At 44.0% G+C, this 16,859-nt stretch overlaps 1 protein-coding gene across 1 annotated transcript; it reads left to right on the plus strand.

Annotated features, from left to right (window-relative positions):
* The first annotated feature begins 15,065 nt into the window (after positions 1 to 15,065).
* On the plus strand, positions 15,066 to 16,220 carry LOC103650303 (short-chain dehydrogenase ptmH). Its single transcript, XM_008675909.4, has one exon. The coding sequence runs from the start codon at positions 15,113 to 15,115 to the stop codon at positions 15,980 to 15,982; it is 870 nt and encodes a 289-aa protein (XP_008674131.1). The 5' UTR covers positions 15,066 to 15,112; the 3' UTR covers positions 15,983 to 16,220.
* The last annotated feature ends 639 nt before the right edge of the window (positions 16,221 to 16,859 follow it).

The raw sequence follows: 16,859 nt of genomic DNA on the forward strand, positions 1-16,859 counted from the left end.
CAACTAAGACAACAACAACAACAAGTTCAACAACTATCTCAACAAGTTCAGGTGATGCAGGGAATGCTGATGCAGGTAATAATTTTAGTAATCCACCATTCATTCGATTTTCAGATGCATTTAGGATGGATTTACGTTTAGCACTGTTTGACCTTTCTAAAGGTCGAATCTTGTGTATAGTGCTCAAGCTTATTTTATTTGTAGATGTATAGTGCTCAGATGGGATCTCCAATGGGACCCCAGTTCACCCGTCCGTCACAATCTGGACAAACCCCAAACACCAACGAAACACAGGTATAATTTTGTAGTATATTTACTTTAATTTACAATTATAATCATGCATAGATTTATTTGGTTATAGGGTTCTGAAACCGGACAAGGAAACCCACAGATGGACATTCAGTGGTCGATGCCTCCTAGAGGACAAATTCTTCCTCCTCCACAACCAGGTATGGGATATTGGCCGCCACCACCATGGGGATATCCTACACATCCAATGGGGCCTTGGGGACGCCCCCCATGGCCAACACAGCCACTTCCATCACCAGCGGTACGTTCCTGAATTTAATGCTAGTTGATTTCAATGCTAGTTGATTTCCTCCTAAATAAACTAAGTCTAGATTGGTTTTATCGTCTAGCTTTAGTCACTTTCAGAGGGGGGCCACAGTGCACCATTTTCCTAGTGATTTCTGTTGGTAATCAGTCAGTTCCTAGTGATTTTTGTGTCGTTGTGCTTTTAATCTGTTGACCAGTGCCTAGTGATCGCGGTGGCGTGTAGCGCCCCGGCTTGTCCCGTTCACGCTTCACAGCCTGCTTGATGTCCTTGGCACAAGTTGAATCAGCACTACGGTCAGGCACACATGAACTAGTTTGATGTCCACATTCAGGTTGAGCACGGCTCCCATCAGTCCACTGATCCCAGTTCAGTGCCGAACATGTCGGACAGCTCGACTTCGAGCAAAGTTTTTCCTAGATCGAAATAAGAACATGGAAATCCTTATTAACCGAAATTGTTTCTCAACAACAGATCTTCAGGTTTGATATAATGATTACCCACCAAAAGTTTGAAAATTTAGAAACTAAAGAGGTCCAAAATTGAGAAGAACCTGCTGCTTTCTAAACTCTTTAGTGAACTGAATCATACTTTAGATTCTAAACTGAATTCGACACCAGTTTACTGAAGGAAAACACTGAATTTCAGATTCAGTTTACTGAACCAATTGCTGAAATCCCAGTCTGACAGAGCGACTTGGAGCAGCATTTTCTCCCTTTGCTAAGCAAGGTCAGGGAGATCCACCTTAACGGAAATTTCTCACCACACTACCCTCTAACATTTTACTATGGAGAGTGCAAGCCATAACATTAGGGGTTTATCACAATAGAAGTCTGAAGTTTGGTAAAAATGCTGAAACTGCATTTCAATTTCTGAATCAAGTTCAGAAAATCACAAGTCTGACAGCCCCTATTTTAAGCAACTATAACTCCACATTTTATGCAGTACCAAGCCAACCTTCCCTAAAGAAACTTGTTCACTGATATACACTCTTCAACTTTGACACAAGGAGTATGGCTCACAACTTTATGGATCAAAAGTTATAGTTCTTCAAAGTGGGATGAAAATACTAAAATTCAGATTTAGTAAACTGAACCAAAAACTGAACTCACACCTGACAGAGAGAGTTTGAGCACAATTTACTCCAAATTTAGTGCAGCCCCAAATCAAACTTATTTAATAAACCTTGTTCTCTGAACTATGGGCTCCAACTCTTCTATGGAAACGTTAGTCCAAAACCACTTGGATTGATCACAAATGAGCTCCAAATTGGACACCATTTACTGAATTTCAGTTTTAGTTAACTGAACCAATTTCAGTCACCAGTAACCTAACAGTCCATTTTCAGTCTCTCCACTTTTTGTGTAGGATCATATCCATCACCCTTAACGACATTTGTACACCAACTTATGGTCTTCAATTTCTCTATAGAAATTATAGTTCAAAACCTTATGGATTATTTACCACGAAGCTCCAAAGTCAGTCACAATCACTGAAATTCAGACTTAGATAATAGTCCAAATCTGAAAATTCAGAATTCAGCCAACACCACTTTGAACCACCTTTACTCCTAGTAGCATATGATTTTAGGGCATCCCATCGAATAAAGTTTGTTCTCCTATAGTCACTCTACAAGTTTGATATAACAATCTTTTACTAAAAGTCCATAGTTTAAAATTTACAGGGGTCCAAAAACGGCTAAACAAAACTATTCTGTGCTGAATTCAAATTCCCCTAATTCTGAACTTTTGCAATTTACTCCAAACTTTTGCACATAGCTTGGAAATCTCCAAATAAGAAACTTGTTCACTTTTCCAAGCTCCACAACTTTGATATATGGAATATTAGCAAAACATAGCTAGATCTTGAAATCCACTTTTGGGCAACTTTAGTGTTTCATTTGAGATTGTTTTTCTCCAGTCAAGCCTATCATCTTTTGTCCATCATTTAAAGGTAAAGTTGCCCTTTAACTCAAGGCCCAACTTTGATACATAGTTCCCATGGCCAAAGCATCTTTAGCTTAGGAGCAGTTTACTTGCACTTGATCTCTCATTAGCTTAGTGTTGTGAGAGCTGTTTTGTTGTGACATGCTTTGGACTGTTAGGTGGTTGAATTATGAATTTTCAGATTTGGAATAGCGTCTAAGTCTAAATTTCCAAAGTAGTTTCTTGGACAGTTAACATCGCGGATCCTTTGCACGATGCATCATTTTAAATAACACGGTGCTGCGTCTTGAAATGAAGTTTGTTTTCACTCTCATGTTCATGTTTATGCATAAATATGGAAGCCACATTTTGTGTTTATCATGCTTTCCTATATCTTTGTGTACATGTGATTTAATGCCAGTTGTGTATTTATGAGAATTTTGGTTTATTTTGTAGGATTCCGGCTCTCATCAAGTGACTCCTCCCCCTCACGTTGACTTTGCGGACAGATGTCTCAATTCTAGTGGTGGAGCTACGAACAACAATCCGATGTCCTGATCGAGAGCGATGGAGCTAATGTTTGAACTTGTGTGTTTGAACTTGTGAACTATGGATGTGAACCTGTGTGAATTTGTGAACTTATGTAGTTGGACTTATGTGAATTTGCGAACTTATATATTTGGACTTATGTGAATTTGTGATATGAACATATATCAATGTGTTTGAAATCTGTATTGTATGTGATATATTGTGTTGCATGTGATATTATGAGTGTCTAATTTTACATTTCTGTATTTTTTATTTTTTTCTGGAAAAGGGTTAAGAACGTGGGTACCGTCGAACTTAATGGACAGCCCTCACCGACCCAGGCACGACCCATAAGTTCGACGGCCACGTGGCCCCGTCGAACTTACGGTTAAGAACGTGGGTGCCGTCGAACTTATGGGAAAAAATTCGACGGCCCCCGTCGAACTTAAAAACCCACGTTCTTAACCTTAAGTTCGACGGTACCCACGTTCTTAACCTTAAGTTCGACGGTACCCACGTTCTTAACCGTAAGTTCGACGGGGCCGTCGAACTTACTTCTTTAAGTTCGTCCAAAAATCGCCGTCGGCTATGTTCGTGGGTAAACCCACGTTCTTATGGTAAGTTCGACGGCCTATTACAGTAAGTTCGACGGTTTTTCACCCACGTTCTTTAACCAGTTTCTTGTAGTGGCTTAGTGCGGCTGTGTTCAACAGGATTATTCGCCATGCATATTGCACTCTCATTATCACATAGGAGTGGGACTTTGCTCAGATTGTAGCCAAAGTCCCGGAGGGTTTGCCTCATCCAAAGTAGTTGCGCGCAACACTGTCCTGCGGCAACATACTCGGCTTCAGCGGTGGATAGGGCAACAGAAGTTTGTTTCTTAGAACTCCAAGACACCAGGGACCTTCCTAAGAATTAGCACGTCCCTGATGTACTCTTCCTATCAACCTTACATCCAGCATAATTGGAGTCTGAATATCCAATTAAGTCAAAGGTAGACCCCTTTGGATACCAGATCCCGAAGCAAGGCGTAGCGACTAAATATCTAAGAATTTGCTTTACAGCCACTAAGTGACACTCCCTTGGATCGGATTGAAATCTAGCACACATGCATACACTAAGCATAATATCCGGTCTGCTAGCACATAAGTAAAGCAAGGAACCTATCATAGACCGGTATGCTTTTTGATCAACAGACTTACCTCCTTTGTTGAGGTCGACGTGTCCGTCCGTTCCCATTGGAGTCTTTGCGGGCTTGGCGTCCTTCATCCCAAACCTCTTGATCAAGTCTTGCGTGTACTTCGTTTGGGAGATGAAAGTGTCGTCCTTGAGTTGCTTCACTTGGAACCCAAGGAAGTAGTTCAACTCGCCCATCATCAACATTTCAAACTTTTGAGTCATCACCCTGCTAAACTCTTCACAAGACTTTTGGTTAGTAGAACCAAATATTATGTCATCGACATAAATTTGGCACACAAATAAGTCACCATCACAAGTCTTAGTGAATAAAGTTGGATCGGCTTTCCCAACCTTGAAAGCATTAGCAATTAAAAAATCTCTAAGGCATTCATACCATGCTCTTGGGGCTTGCTTAAGTCCATAGAGCGCCTTAGAGAGCTTACACACGTGGTCGAGGTACCGTTCATCCTCAAACCCAGGGGGTTGCTCTACGTACACCTCCTCCTTGATTGGCCCGTTGAGGAAAGCGCTCTTCACATCCATTTGGAACAACCTGGAAGAATGGTGAGCGGCATAGGCTAACAATATGCGAATTGACTCTAGCCTAGCCATAGGAGCAAAAGTTTCCTCAAAGTCCAAACCTGCGACTTGGGCATAACCTTTTGCCACAAGTCATGCCTTGTTCCTTGTCACCACCCCGTGCTCGTCCTGTTTGTTGCGGAACACCCACTTGGTTCCCACAACGTTTTGCTTGGGACGTGGCACCAGTGTCCAAACTTCATTTCTCTTGAAATTGTTGAGCTCCTCCTGCATGGCCAACACCCAGTCCGGATCTAGCAAGGCCTCTTCTACCCTGAAAGGCTCAATAGAAGAGACAAAAGAGTAATGCTCACAAAAATTAACTAATCTAGAGCGAGTAGTTACTCCCTTGCTAATATCACCCAATATCTGGTCGACGGGATGATTCCTTTGAATCGTCGCTCGAACTTGAGTTGGAGGGGCATGTTGTGCTTCTTCCTCCATAACATGATCATCTTGTGATCCCCCTTGATCACACGCCTCTTCTTGATGAACTTGTTCATTGTCTTGAGTTGGGGGTTGCACCATTGTTGAGGAAGAAGGTTGATCTTGCTCCTTTTGTTCCTGTGGCCGCACATCTCCAATTGCCATGGTGCGTATTGCGGTCGTTGGAACGTCTTCTTCATCTACATCATCAAGATCAACAACTTGCTCTCTTGGAGAGCCATTAGTCTCATCAAATACAACGTCGCTAGAGACTTCAACCAAACCCGATGATTTGTTGAAGACCCTATACGCCTTTGTATTTGAGTCATAACCTAACAAAAACCCTTCTACAGCTTTGGGAGCAAACTTGGAATTCCTACCTTTCTTCACTAGAATGTAGCATTTACTCCCAAATACACGAAAGTATGAAACGTTGGGTTTGTTACTGGTTAAAAGCTCATACGAAGTCTTCTTGAGGAGGCGATGAAGGTAGACCCGGTTTATGGCGTGGCAAGCCGTGTTCACGGCTTCCGACCAAAACCGCTTGGGCGTCTTGAACTCTCCAAGCATCGTCCTTGCCATGTCGATGAGCATCCTGTTCTTCCTTTCTACCACACCGTTTTGCTGTGGTGTGTAGGGAGCGGAGAACTCGTGCTTGATTCCTTCCTCCTCAAGGTACTCCACTTGAAGGTTCTTGAACTCGGACCCGTTGTCGCTCCTTATCTTCTTCACCTTGAGCTCAAACTCATTTTGAGCTCTCCTTAGGAAACGCCTGAGGGTCCCTTGGGTTTCTGTTTTATCCTGCAAAAAGAATACCCAAGTGAAGCGGGAAAAATCATCAACTATAACAAGACCATACTTACTTCCTCCTATGCTTAGGTAGGCGACTGGTCCGAAGAGGTCCATATGAAGTAACTCCGGAGGTCTTGATGTGGTCATTACATTTTTGTTGTGATGAGCACTTCCCACCTGTTTACCTGCTTGACAAGCTGCACAAGGTCTATCCTTTTCGAAAGTCACATTTGTTAGTCCTAACACATGTTCTCCCTTTAGAAGTTTGTGAAGGTTCTTCATCCCCACATGTGCTAGACGGCGATGCCACAGCCAGCCCATGCTAGTCTTAGCAATTAAACATGCATCTAGATCGGCCTCCTCCTTTGCAAAATCAACTAAATAGAGTTTGTCGTCTAGTACACCCTTAAAAGCTAATGAACCATCACTCCTTCTAAAGACAGACACATCTACATTTGTAAATAAGCAATTATATCCCATATTACATAATTGACTAACGGACAATAAGTTATATCCGAGCGATTCTACTAAAAACACATTAGAAATGGAGTGCTCGGATGAAATAGCAATCTTTCCTAGTCCTTTAACCTTGCCTTGGTTCCCATCACCGAATATGATTGAATCTTGGGAATCCTTGTTCTTGACGTAGGAGGTGAACATCTTCTTCTCCCCCGTCATGTGGTTTGTGCATCCGCTGTCAATAATCCAGCTTGAGCCCCCGGATGCATAAACCTGCAAGGCAAATTTAGGCTTGGGTCTTAGGTACCCAACTCTTGTTGGGTCCTACAAGGTTAGTGACAATAGCCTTAGGGACCCAAATGCAAGTTTTATCTCCCTTGCATTTTGCCCCTAATTTTCTAGCAATTACTTTCTTATCCTTTCTACAAATTGCAAAGGAAGCATTGCAAGCATGATAAATTGTAGAAGGTTCATTACTTGCTTTCCTAGGTACATGAACAACATTTCTCCTAGGCATATGATGAATAACATTTTTCCTAGGCATATCATGCACAATAGAAGAACTAGAAGCAGGCATAGCATATGAATCATAAGAATAATTCCTATAAGCATTTCTAGAGAATTTTCTATCACTATAAATGAAAGCATGATTATTTTGAATACTATTAGCCATAGGGGCCTTCCCTTTCTCCTTGGCGGAGATGGGAGCCTTATGACTTGTTAAGTTCTTGGCTTCCCTCTTAAAGCCAAGTCCATCCTTAATTGAGGGGTGTCTACCAACAGTGTAGGCATCCCTTGCAAATTTTAGTTTATCAAATTCATTTTTGCTAGTCTTAAGTTGGTCATTAAGACTAGCCACTTCACCATTTAGTTTTGCAATAGAAGTAAGGTGCTTAACACATGCATCAACATTAAAGTCCTTACACCTATTGCATACCACTACATGTTCTACACAAGAATTAGATCTATTTGCTACTTCTAGCTTAGCATTTAAATCATCATTAACACTTTTTAAACTAGAAATAGTCTCATGGCAAATAGATAATTCGCAAGAAAGCATTTCATTCCTTTTATCTTCTAAAGCAAGAGATTTTTGGACATCTACAAATTTATCATGCTCTTCATACAAAAGATCCTCTTGCTTTTCTAACAATCTATTATTGTCATTCAAAGCATCAATTAATTCATTGATTTTATCAATTTTAGTTCTATCTAAACCTTTGAATAAACTTGCATAGTCTATTTCATCATCGCTAGATTCATCATCACTTGAAGAAGCATATGTAATAGTATCCCTAGTGCATACCTTCTTTTCCTTTGCCATAAGGCAGGTGTGATGCTCGTTGGGGAAGAGGGATGATTTGTTGAAGGCCGAGGCGGCAAGTCCTTCGTCGTCAGATGAAGAGCAATCTGAGTCCCACTCTTTGCCAAGGTGTGCCTCGCCCTTCGCTTTCTTGTAAGTCTTCTTCTTTTCCCTCTTCTTTTCTTGATCCTGGTCGCTATCATTATCGGGACAATTAGCAATAAAGTGACCAACCTTACCACACTTGAAGCAGGAGCGCTTTCCCTTCGTCTTGCTCTTGTTGGGATGCTCCTTGCGACCTTTGAGCGTCGTCTTGAAGCACTTGATGATGAGGGCCATTTCTTCCTCGTTAAGCCCGGCCGCCTCAACTTGCGCCACCTTGCTAGGTAGCGTCTCCCTGCTACTTGTTGCTTTGAGAGCAACGGTTTGAGGCTCATGGATCAGCATTGGACCATTTAGCGCATCATCAACATATCTCGCCTCCTTGATCATCATTCGCCCGCTTACGAACTTTCCAAGTATTTCCTCGGGCGACATCTTGGTGTACCTAGGATTTTCACGAATAGAGTTTACAAGATGTGGATCAAGGACAGTGAAGGACCTTAGCATAAGTTGGACGACGTCGTGGTCCGTCCATCTCGTGCTTCCATAGCTCCTTATTTTGTTGACCAGGGTCTTGAGCCTGTTATATGTTTGGGTTGGCTCCTCCCCCCTGATCATTGCGAACCTTCCTAGTTCGCCTTCCACCAACTCCATCTTGGTGAGCATGGTAACGTCGTTCCCCTCATGCGAGATCTTGAGGGTGTCCCAAATCTGCTTAGCGTTATCCAGGCCGCTCACCTTATGGTATTGATCCCTGCATAATGATGCTAACAAAACAGTAGTAGCTTGTGCATTTTTGTGAATTTGTTCATTGATAAATATGGGACTATCCGTACTATCAAATTGCATTCCATTTTCTACTATCTCCCATATACTTGGATGGAGAGAGAATAAGTGACTACGCATTTTGTGACTCCAAAATCCGTAGTCCTCTCCATCAAAGTGAGGAGGTTTACCAAGTGGAATGGAAAGCAAATGACCATTGGAACTTTGCGGAATACGAGAATAATCGAAAGAAAAGTTCGAGTTAACCATTTTCTTTTTCTCCTCGTATTCGTCGTCCTTTTGGGAAGAGGAAGACTCATCGCTGTCGTAGTAGACTATCTTCTTAATCTGCCTCTTCTTCTTCCCGTCCTTCTTCTTTTGACTCGAGCCGGAGTCAGTGGCTTTGTCATCCCTCGGCTCGTTGAAGATGGACTCCTTCTCCTTATCGTTGACCACCATCCCCTTTCCCTTAGGATCCATCTCTTCGGGCGATTAGTCCCTTTCGTGAAGAGAACGACTCCGATACCAATTGAGAGCACCTAGAGGGGGGGTGAATAGGTGATCCTGTAAAACTTGAAACTTAAAGACACAAGAGTTGATTAAGTGTTAGCACAATTAAATCAAGTGACTAAGGAGAGCTCTTATGAACCACAATTGACACAGTGAGAACAAGCACAAGAGACACAAGGATTTATCCCGTGGTTCGGTCAAGTATAACACTTGCCTAGTCCACGTTGTGGCGTCCCAATGGACGAGAGTTGCACTCAACTCCTCTCAAGTGATCCAATGATCAACTTGAATACCACATTGTTCTTCTTTCTATACTCTTTCCCGTTTGCGAGGAATCTCCACAACTTGGAGTCTCTTGCCCTTACAGTAAGAATCAAGGTGAAAGCACTAGAGTAAGGGAGGGAAGCAACACACTCAAATCCACAGCAAATACGCACACACACAGCCAAGAATTGAGCTCAAATGAGTATCACAAGGTTCACCACTAGAACGGAGCTCAAATCACTAAGAATGTCAACCGAGTGTGCAAAGTCGGAGTGAGAATGATCAAGAATGCTCAAAGTATGCTTGGTGTGCTCCTTCATGCGCCTAGGGGTCCCTTTTATAGCCCCACGGCATCTAGGAGCCGTTGAGAGCAATCCAGGAAGGCAATTCTTGCCTTCTGTCGACTGGTGCACCGGACAGTCCGGTGCACCACCGGACACTGTCCGGTGCAGATTTCTTTCCTGTTCTGGCGCAGCCAACCGTTGAAGTTTTGGAGCCGTTGGCGCACCGGACACTGTCCGGTGCCCCCATCAGACCGTTGGTCTGGCCATGCGTCACGCGCGGATTGCGCGGCCGACCGTTGGCTCACCGGACAGTCCGGTGCACCACCGGACAGTCCGATGATTTTTAGTCGTACGCCGCCGACGAAATCCCGAGAGCGGCTTTTTCACCAGAGCTAGCTTGGCTAGGGATGGCAATGGGTACGGGTATGGGTAAATAACCGCGGATAATTATCCATTGGATATGGGTATGGTGGAACTTGATATCCGCGGGTACGGTTATGGATATAATAAGCTATCCGCGGATATTTTTTCACGAGTATGGATATCCAGTATACATACCCGTTACCCAATGGATATCTAACATGTGAGCCATCCAGATTTATATATTATCATAAATTCTTATTTTTCAATTTTTATCCATAACATGTTGTTTGGTGCTGAAATTATCATTTAATGCTATTGGAATGATAATTATTTTGAAATGTAATAAAATTGTTGTTTGGTGTTTAATGCTAAAATTATAGTGGGCGGGCGGGTAACGGGTATCCACTGATAGCGGATACCCGGCGGGTATGGGTATGGATACAGATCCATACCCACGAACATTTATGGGTATGGGTATGGGTTGAGTTTTGTCTCGCGGGTATGGATTCGCGAACTATATATCCGTGTACTACCCGCCCGATTGCCATCCCTAAGCCTGGCGCACCGGACACTGTCCTGTGCACCCAAACTGAGCAGAGTCTTGGCTGCTCGAGCCAAGGTTTTTCCATTTGTCTTTTCTCTGTTTGTAGGACTTAGACAAATATGTTAGCACACAAAAACCAATGTACTAAGTCTAGAATCATACCTTTGTATTGATTTGCACTTTGTCCACCATTTGGCATAGTTTAACACATAACCATTTGTGTTGGACACTTAATCACCAAAATACTTAGAAATGGCCCAAGGGCACATTTCCCTTTCACGAAGAGAGCCTTGACTTGGTCATATCTTGCTTGGTTTCTAGAGGTAGCTCTTCATACGTGATGGGCTTGTCTTGCACTGGTCTAGACATATTCGTCGAGTGTTCCCCTTCTAGGCAGCGAATGTTACAGATGCTGACATTGTTGGTCCCATCGGGCGTGCTAGAATGTGCTGCCACCCGAAACCCAATGGCGAGAGATGGCAGGCAACACGAGGAGTCGGGAGGCCTCTAAGACGACTAGTGGGCCCTGGTCCCTCGGTCAATGGCCTAGATCCTAGCACACGACCTGGCTTCGAGGTTTGCCTGGCATGTCACCAGACCTATACCCGATTAGGAGGGCGTCGATGTGCTCCGAGTTGGTTTCCTGCGTACACAAACACATGCAAACATCAGTCCAAGTCTTATTCGGCTCCCTGGGTCATATTGGCTGCAAGAAGTTAATCGTTCCCCGGGCTCACATCGGTTCCGTGCGTCACTGACGCGTAGAGCCGATGGCTCTCGAGACCCTACTCCGTTCGCACCAGGCGGATCCAAACCACTATGGTTAAAGTTTCACTGCATAGTCGGAACATCCTGCAAGTAGTCGGGCCTAGAAAGCATGAGAAACATCAGAGTGTCGGCCGAATCATAGGCTTAAAAATCAGCGTGAGCCGATTCCCGGAACAACCCCTACTCAAGCTGACACAAAGTATCCAGCACGTTACCGGAACATCCAACTTGTATGCAAGGCCTAACTGTGTAGATATTAAACAGATCCTTGATAAATCAAAGACCAACCATGACAGATCAGATCCACCAAGTGAAACGAAGCAAGGCACCGTTCTCTCGCTCAAGAACTCGCATGAGGGCGGCGAAACACTCATAGTAGGCAGATAGCATGCATACATGATGAAACCGCTGATACTTTCTTATAAGTGTTATGATAACTAGTGCATCTCGCCAAAAACGCTTCAGTAGGAGAAAACACGGAGATTTAACGTTTAGGAACGACACCACCCTAATCGCGAGACGCGATTAGGGTGGCGTAGCACTTACTCGTGGAAAACCCTGAGAACAGGTGCGGCGAGGCGCCAAAGCTTGTAGTCGCAAGACGTGTGAAGATTTATGATCCCCTTAATGAGTAACCTAAGGTACATATTTATAGTCCGGGGACTTACTAACCCTAATGAGTTTGAAAATTAACTCTATCTTCCTATTTTAAAGCTAGCTTAACTTACTCTTACTAGACACACGTCCGCCTTGGCCCGAAAAATTCCCGCGTAGGGGCCAATCTCCTAATTTTCAGAATTGCCCCCTTGCAGCCCATTTTAAGTTATGACCCATCTTGAGCCCGATTAAATTCCGGTGATAACAAGATCATGACTTGATTATCCATCGCGGCATTAGAAGCGTGATCCAGCAGTCTTGCACCCTCTACTAGTAGGTCCTACAACTATTTCTTGCTCAGCCCTGCCCAAGAGAATATGAGCGCACTAGCATGACAGGCAACATCAATGGGGGATTTGATTAAAATGTTATCAAAACAAATTTTGTTCCTCGCTTTCCAAAGGCCCCAACATATGGCTGAAACACCAAAAATATGGATTTCTTTCAAGTATGACAACTTTGATCTCAACCATGCCCAACAATGATCCATATTAAAGGGGATATACCGCGTATGGATACAACTGGCCACATAACCCCAGACGACTTTGGTGATGGGGCATGAAAAGAAAAGATGATCAATGTACTCATTCTGGGTGCAAAAACAACAACTACCATCACCGCTCCAATTTCTCTTTTTTAGGTTATCTTTAGTCAACATAACACCATTTTTTAGAAGCCACATGAACATCTTGATCTTAGGTGGGATCTTTCTTTTCCAAATATGACGGGAAGAAGACCCCTGATTAGTAAGAGTCAAATTCCCATACATAGATTTGACCGAAAATTGCCTGCATTTTTTCAAATATCCAAACTATACTATCAGGTATGTCATACCCGAAGGCCAAAATCATTAATCCTGTTCAGGATCAAATCCCACTTGGTTCTATCAACATCATTAAGCCATCTCCTAAAAGAGACCTGTGTATCCCTATCAATAACATTCTTGACGAGAATCTCTTTATTTTCACAGATGTAAAATAAGACAGATTCCAAAAGACATAAGGCTTCTTGCCAAATTCCTTTATCCATCCAAAGTCTAGTTTTATCTCCAGATTTAGTAATGACCTCCCTCCCTTTCAAATAATATTATTTAATTTTTAGGAGGTCACTCCAAACAGGAGAGTCATTCATTCTATGAGACACATTCATAATTATTTTCTTCTGAAGATACTTTTTCCAATGATATCTTGCCACAAATCTTTTTCATTTTCCAACTTCCACCACCATTTGCATAAGAGGCTGATGTTCAATAATCTCAGACTCTTGATCCCAAGACCCCCTTTTCTTTTGCTAGTACAAACTTTTTCCCATTTCACCAGGTGATATTTTTTCTTGGAACTGCCACCTTGCAAAGGAAGGTTCTTCTCTTACTCTCCATGTTATTCAAGTTAGTTTTAGGGAGGAGGTACATAGACATATGATATATAGGAAAATTGGTGAGACAAGAGTTGATAAGAGTGATCCTGCCGGCAATAGATATAGAACTGCCCTTCCAAACCTCCAACTTTTTGGCGATTTTTTCTTCTAACTTTACCCGGTCAACGATATGAAGTCTACTTGGGCTGACAGGTAAACCAAGGTATCACATAGGGAAATCGCCAACTTGACAATCAAAAAGCTCGGCATAGTGATTGGAAAGCTCATCAGGTCCATTAATAGCGAAAATCTCATTTTTCAAGAAATTGATTTTCATCCTTGACACCATTTCATATATATATATATATATAACAACGTTAAGTTCTTAGCTTTTTCCAAATCATCTCCAATGTAGATGATGGTGTCATCCGCATATTGTAGGATAATCAAACCAGGGGGAACAATGTGCTTACCCTGCCCACAAATAATCCCATTATCTCGAGCTTTGTCACTATAGTAAATTTAAAACTAACTTTCTTCTCTTCCAAAAAGCATGCTGAAAAACTTGTGAACACCAGGATCCACACGGTTAATCAGACTGGGTGGAGAATATCATCGTCTACATCAACCACCTTGATCAATCCACCGGAAGAGTGCACATCTATTGGGGATGTTATTTTCAAGCAATGAGCATGTATTACATCTCTTGGGGATGTTATTTTCAAGCAATGAGCATGTATTCCCATTCTATGACAGAACCAAGCAGGGAGGGAGGGAGCCACTACAGTCAAAAACTCTAATCATCCGACCATTCTTCCCTCTGCTCCAAGGCTAGTTGACTACACCGAGGAGGCTTTCACCGATCTAAGGTATCGTTTGGTTCACATGTTTCTACGTGATAAGTAACTGATAATGGTAAATCATGTTTGTTTAAGTTTAATGTAACCAGATACTACATTAGAAAGTGATACTGGTTACCGTACCTAGAGGTCCATCGAATAGTCCGGTTCTTCTGAACCAGTAGCGCATGGTGCTTCGGTGGGCAACGACATTACTGAACCTCCTTGCACAAGTTCAGCCAGACCAACACCAAGCTCAAATCTATAGTTTACCTGCACAACTGAAACCTCCCCTCAACCAGTTGGTTACCCAATGCGTACTTGACTGAGAGATAACATCACCACGCCAAAACCAAGAGTACATTGATGGTACTATACGCTACACTAACAAGTCTGTAGGTGCAGTTTCTGTCAACGCAACCTCTGTAGAATTCTGACAACGACAACCATCGTGCAGCCTGTGGAGCCAACGATTGACTGTCGGTGGTCAAGAGGATGTGTTGTCTGATTCAGCCCTGTGGTGTGAGACATCAATGCCTCTGCTTCTGCTTCTGCTTCAGCCTGCACAGGTTGTTCAGGCAGTACAGTGCAGGATCTCGCCGGCCGCCGCGGAAGATCGACGGAGCAAGAGAAACACCGGGCGGAGCTCCCAAGAAGACGAGGACAGCAAAACGCAGACGCGGGGCATATCCCTCCTGTATATTCCTCACGACGGACACCCCAAATACTACTGACCAACGCTTAATAATAGTTAGCCATATGTAATCTTCGTTATAAAAAAATAATATAACCCAATAGTTGTCCTCGTCCGTTTGCACGTACATAAAAGGACGCCATTCCGTTGCTTGCAAAGTTGCCTACGTCCTGCGGCGGTCTCCCAAGCACGCACCCGCACTCGCAGTCACACCGCCTCATGGCGACCGACGACGGCGAGGGCCAGCAGCCGGTGGTGCTCATCACGGGGTGCGCCAAGGGCGGGATCGGGTACGAGTACTGCCAGGCCTTCGCGGGCCTCGGCTGCCGCGTGGTGGCCACCGACATCCCCGACCAAGTCCCCGGCCTTGCCGCCGACCTCGCGGGCACGCCGGCCGCGGAGGCGCTCCCGCTCGACGTGACCTCGGACGCCAGCGTGGGCGCCGCCGTCAGCGACGTGCTGGCGCGGCACGGCCGCCTGGACGTGCTGCTCAACAACGCCGGCGTCGGCTGCACGGGCCCGCTCGCGGAGCTGGCCCCCGCCGCCGTGTCGCGCGCGCTCGACGTCAACTTCCTGGGCCAGGTCCGCACCGTGCGCGCTGTGGCGCCCCACATGGCGGCGCGCGGGTCCGGCCGCATCGTCAATGTCGGCAGCGTCGTGGGCAACGCCGCCACGCCCTGGGCCGCGCCCTACTGCGCGTCCAAGGCCGCCGTGCACGCCGCCACCGACGCGCTCCGCCTCGAGCTCCGCCCCTTCGGGGTGCACGTCGTCAAGGTCGTGCCGGGGGCCGTCAGGTCGGGGCTGGGACGCGCCAACGCCGCGCACCTCGCCTCCCACCAGGAGTGGCGCATGTACCGGGACTTCGCACCGGCCATCGAGGAGCGCGCGAGGGCGTCGCAGACGGGGAAGGCCACGGACGCTGCCGTCTTCGCCAGGCACGTGGCGCGCCGGGTCATGAGCGCGCGGCCGCCCAGGGAGATCGTCTACGGCAACATGACGCTGCTGTTCGCCGCGCTCGCCGTGTCGCCTGCGTGGGTGCGCGACGCCTTCTTTGCCAACCGCTTCGGGCTCAACAAGAAGCAGCGCTAGTTCATCACATCACTAGCACGTGTTCTTCTTGCGTTGGCCGATCCAGTTCTCCACTCCGCCGAATAACCGACGAGTCACCCACACCCGGCCACCCTGCATCTTCATCATCTTCTTTTCTTTTCATTTGATATGAAGTAAGCAACCAAAGCATGAATCTTCTTTTACTACTAGCACCTGTCTGTCAACGAAAAAACGCTTAAAACATCAGCATTCGTTAACAATTGTGCTGTTCTTTCAATGATTTTATTTCTTTATTCTTAACTTTTTTTATAATATTCTCCCTTTTAATTAAGAACACATATTACTGTCCTCAATTCCGACATTTGTTCGCATAATTCATAAGAGCATCTTAAAAATCTTTCTAAATGTACTTTCTAAATTATCATTTGGAGAGACATTTATATAAAAACTATTTTCTATACTATATCTTTCTAATTTCCAATAACTTTTCTAGTTATTTTTATATCTTATTTACACTGTAGAGAGTTATTCACGTTTTTCTATCTTTAGCCCGTGAGAAATCCAGAATAGAAAATGATTATATTTATATAATCATTTAAATAAGCTATTGGAAGACATTCTTTTGCAAAAATCTTTATTCATATCAATTAGAAAAAGAATATACTCTCCAATCCTGAAAAAGAAGTTGTTTTAGACAAGGTTTGAGTCAAACTTATAAAACTTTAACTACTAGTAATTGTTTTGTTATTTAGTTTTAAAATCTAATAGTCATATATATATAGATTTATCTTAAAAAGTACTTTTAGAAAAGTATAAATATATTAAGATTTTATTTGTATTTTAACAAAAAACATTGGTCAAAGCTATATTTTAGATATCGTGTCGATGTCTTAAACGACTTGTATTTTGAAACCCG

The sequence above is a fragment of the Zea mays genome, chromosome 3, assembly GCF_902167145.1.
Source record: "Zea mays cultivar B73 chromosome 3, Zm-B73-REFERENCE-NAM-5.0, whole genome shotgun sequence".
NCBI classification, from domain to species: domain Eukaryota; kingdom Viridiplantae; phylum Streptophyta; class Magnoliopsida; order Poales; family Poaceae; genus Zea; species Zea mays.

Excerpts from the sequence above, each read along its gene's own strand:
- LOC103650303 (XM_008675909.4), top strand. The coding sequence starts at position 15,113 with ATGGCGACCGACGACGGCGAGGGCCAGCAGCCGGTGGTGCTCATCACG.